This window comes from Aplysia californica, unplaced genomic scaffold, assembly GCF_000002075.1.
Source record: "Aplysia californica isolate F4 #8 unplaced genomic scaffold, AplCal3.0 scaffold00557, whole genome shotgun sequence".
NCBI lineage: Eukaryota > Metazoa > Mollusca > Gastropoda > Aplysiida > Aplysiidae > Aplysia > Aplysia californica.
The window spans coordinates 255833-256949 of NW_004797827.1; the positions used below are offsets into that span (position 1 = coordinate 255833).

A 1117-nucleotide genomic window follows, 5' to 3' on the forward strand; every position below is an offset into this window, starting at 1 on the left:
ATATACACACACACACACACACACACACAAACACACACACACAAACACACACACACACATACCCATACAGACAAACACATACACACACAAATAGTCGTTGGATGAACATACAAAATATGTTAATTTTAGCACACCTGTCATTGATATCTGAAGCAATGGTCTCTGTTCATCTGCACAACCTGTTTGTTTTTCTTCTCAGAAACGAAATCGTCGACCTTCAAAATTCTCGAGAAGTCTGTGAAGAGCCCAACGACACAGCTTGGACAGGAGACCAATAAAGAGACAGTATCAGACCCAGAAGGACTTAAAATAGACGCAACTGCTGGAGAAGAATCCGTGCTAAACTCAGACGTTCAAATGGACAAACCTGTTTCGGTCTTCCAACAACCAATCACAGACCCTGAATCGTCATCCAGCCTCTCGGTACAAAGTTCAACGCTGAAAGCAACCACACGGCCATCGTCTGCAGATTCTCAAGTTCTAACGACAAAAAACATTATCAGCGAAAAGGCCACGTCTGCTACACTCGTAGAAACGAACACAGACAACGTTCTTGCACAAAATTTGCCCAACAGCGAGTTTGCTGACACTTCCACGAACAAATCCTCCAATCTTTTGCAAGGGGATGAATTAATTACAATGAATGACGTCACTTCCTCAAGCGACTCTCCTCTCAACAGTACAAACACCGGAACCGGAAGTAATGGATCTTCCATTAATTATTTTGACCCCACCACAGAGAAAGCGTCGCACAGTAGTAGCGATCCTACCACAACGTCATCACAGCAAGTCAATAATTCAGACAAGGATGAGAGTGGAGAAATTCGTTCAGAAGAACAAGAAGTCGTGAAAAAAGTAAACTCTCCATTAGACACCATCGACACAGACGGGCATAGCAAAGGAGACGCGTTATCTTTGCACGTTATCTATTTCGATGACGTCACAGAAGACGATCTGTCAGACTCAGACCCACAGGCTCAGTCTGATGACGTCAGTAATAGCACGTCTGTAAACAACAGCACGACTGAGGGCGAAGGTGAGTTGTTTTGTGTACGTGTTTTAACGTCCCAATAGATATTATATCGTTTCTCTGTTTGTTACTCGCTTTCTCACTCTC

General features: G+C 43.5%; 1 protein-coding gene across 1 annotated transcript; it reads left to right on the forward strand.

Moving 5' to 3' along the window:
* Nucleotides 1–197: 197 nt before the first annotated feature.
* LOC106012905 (dentin sialophosphoprotein) lies at nt 198–1028 on the forward strand (the record flags this gene model as incomplete). Its single annotated transcript, XM_013087201.1, is given in 1 exon segment — nt 198–1028. A coding segment is annotated over 1 exon segment (831 nt), but the record flags the coding sequence as incomplete, so codon positions are not given.
* Between the last annotated feature and the right edge of the window lie 89 nt (nt 1029–1117).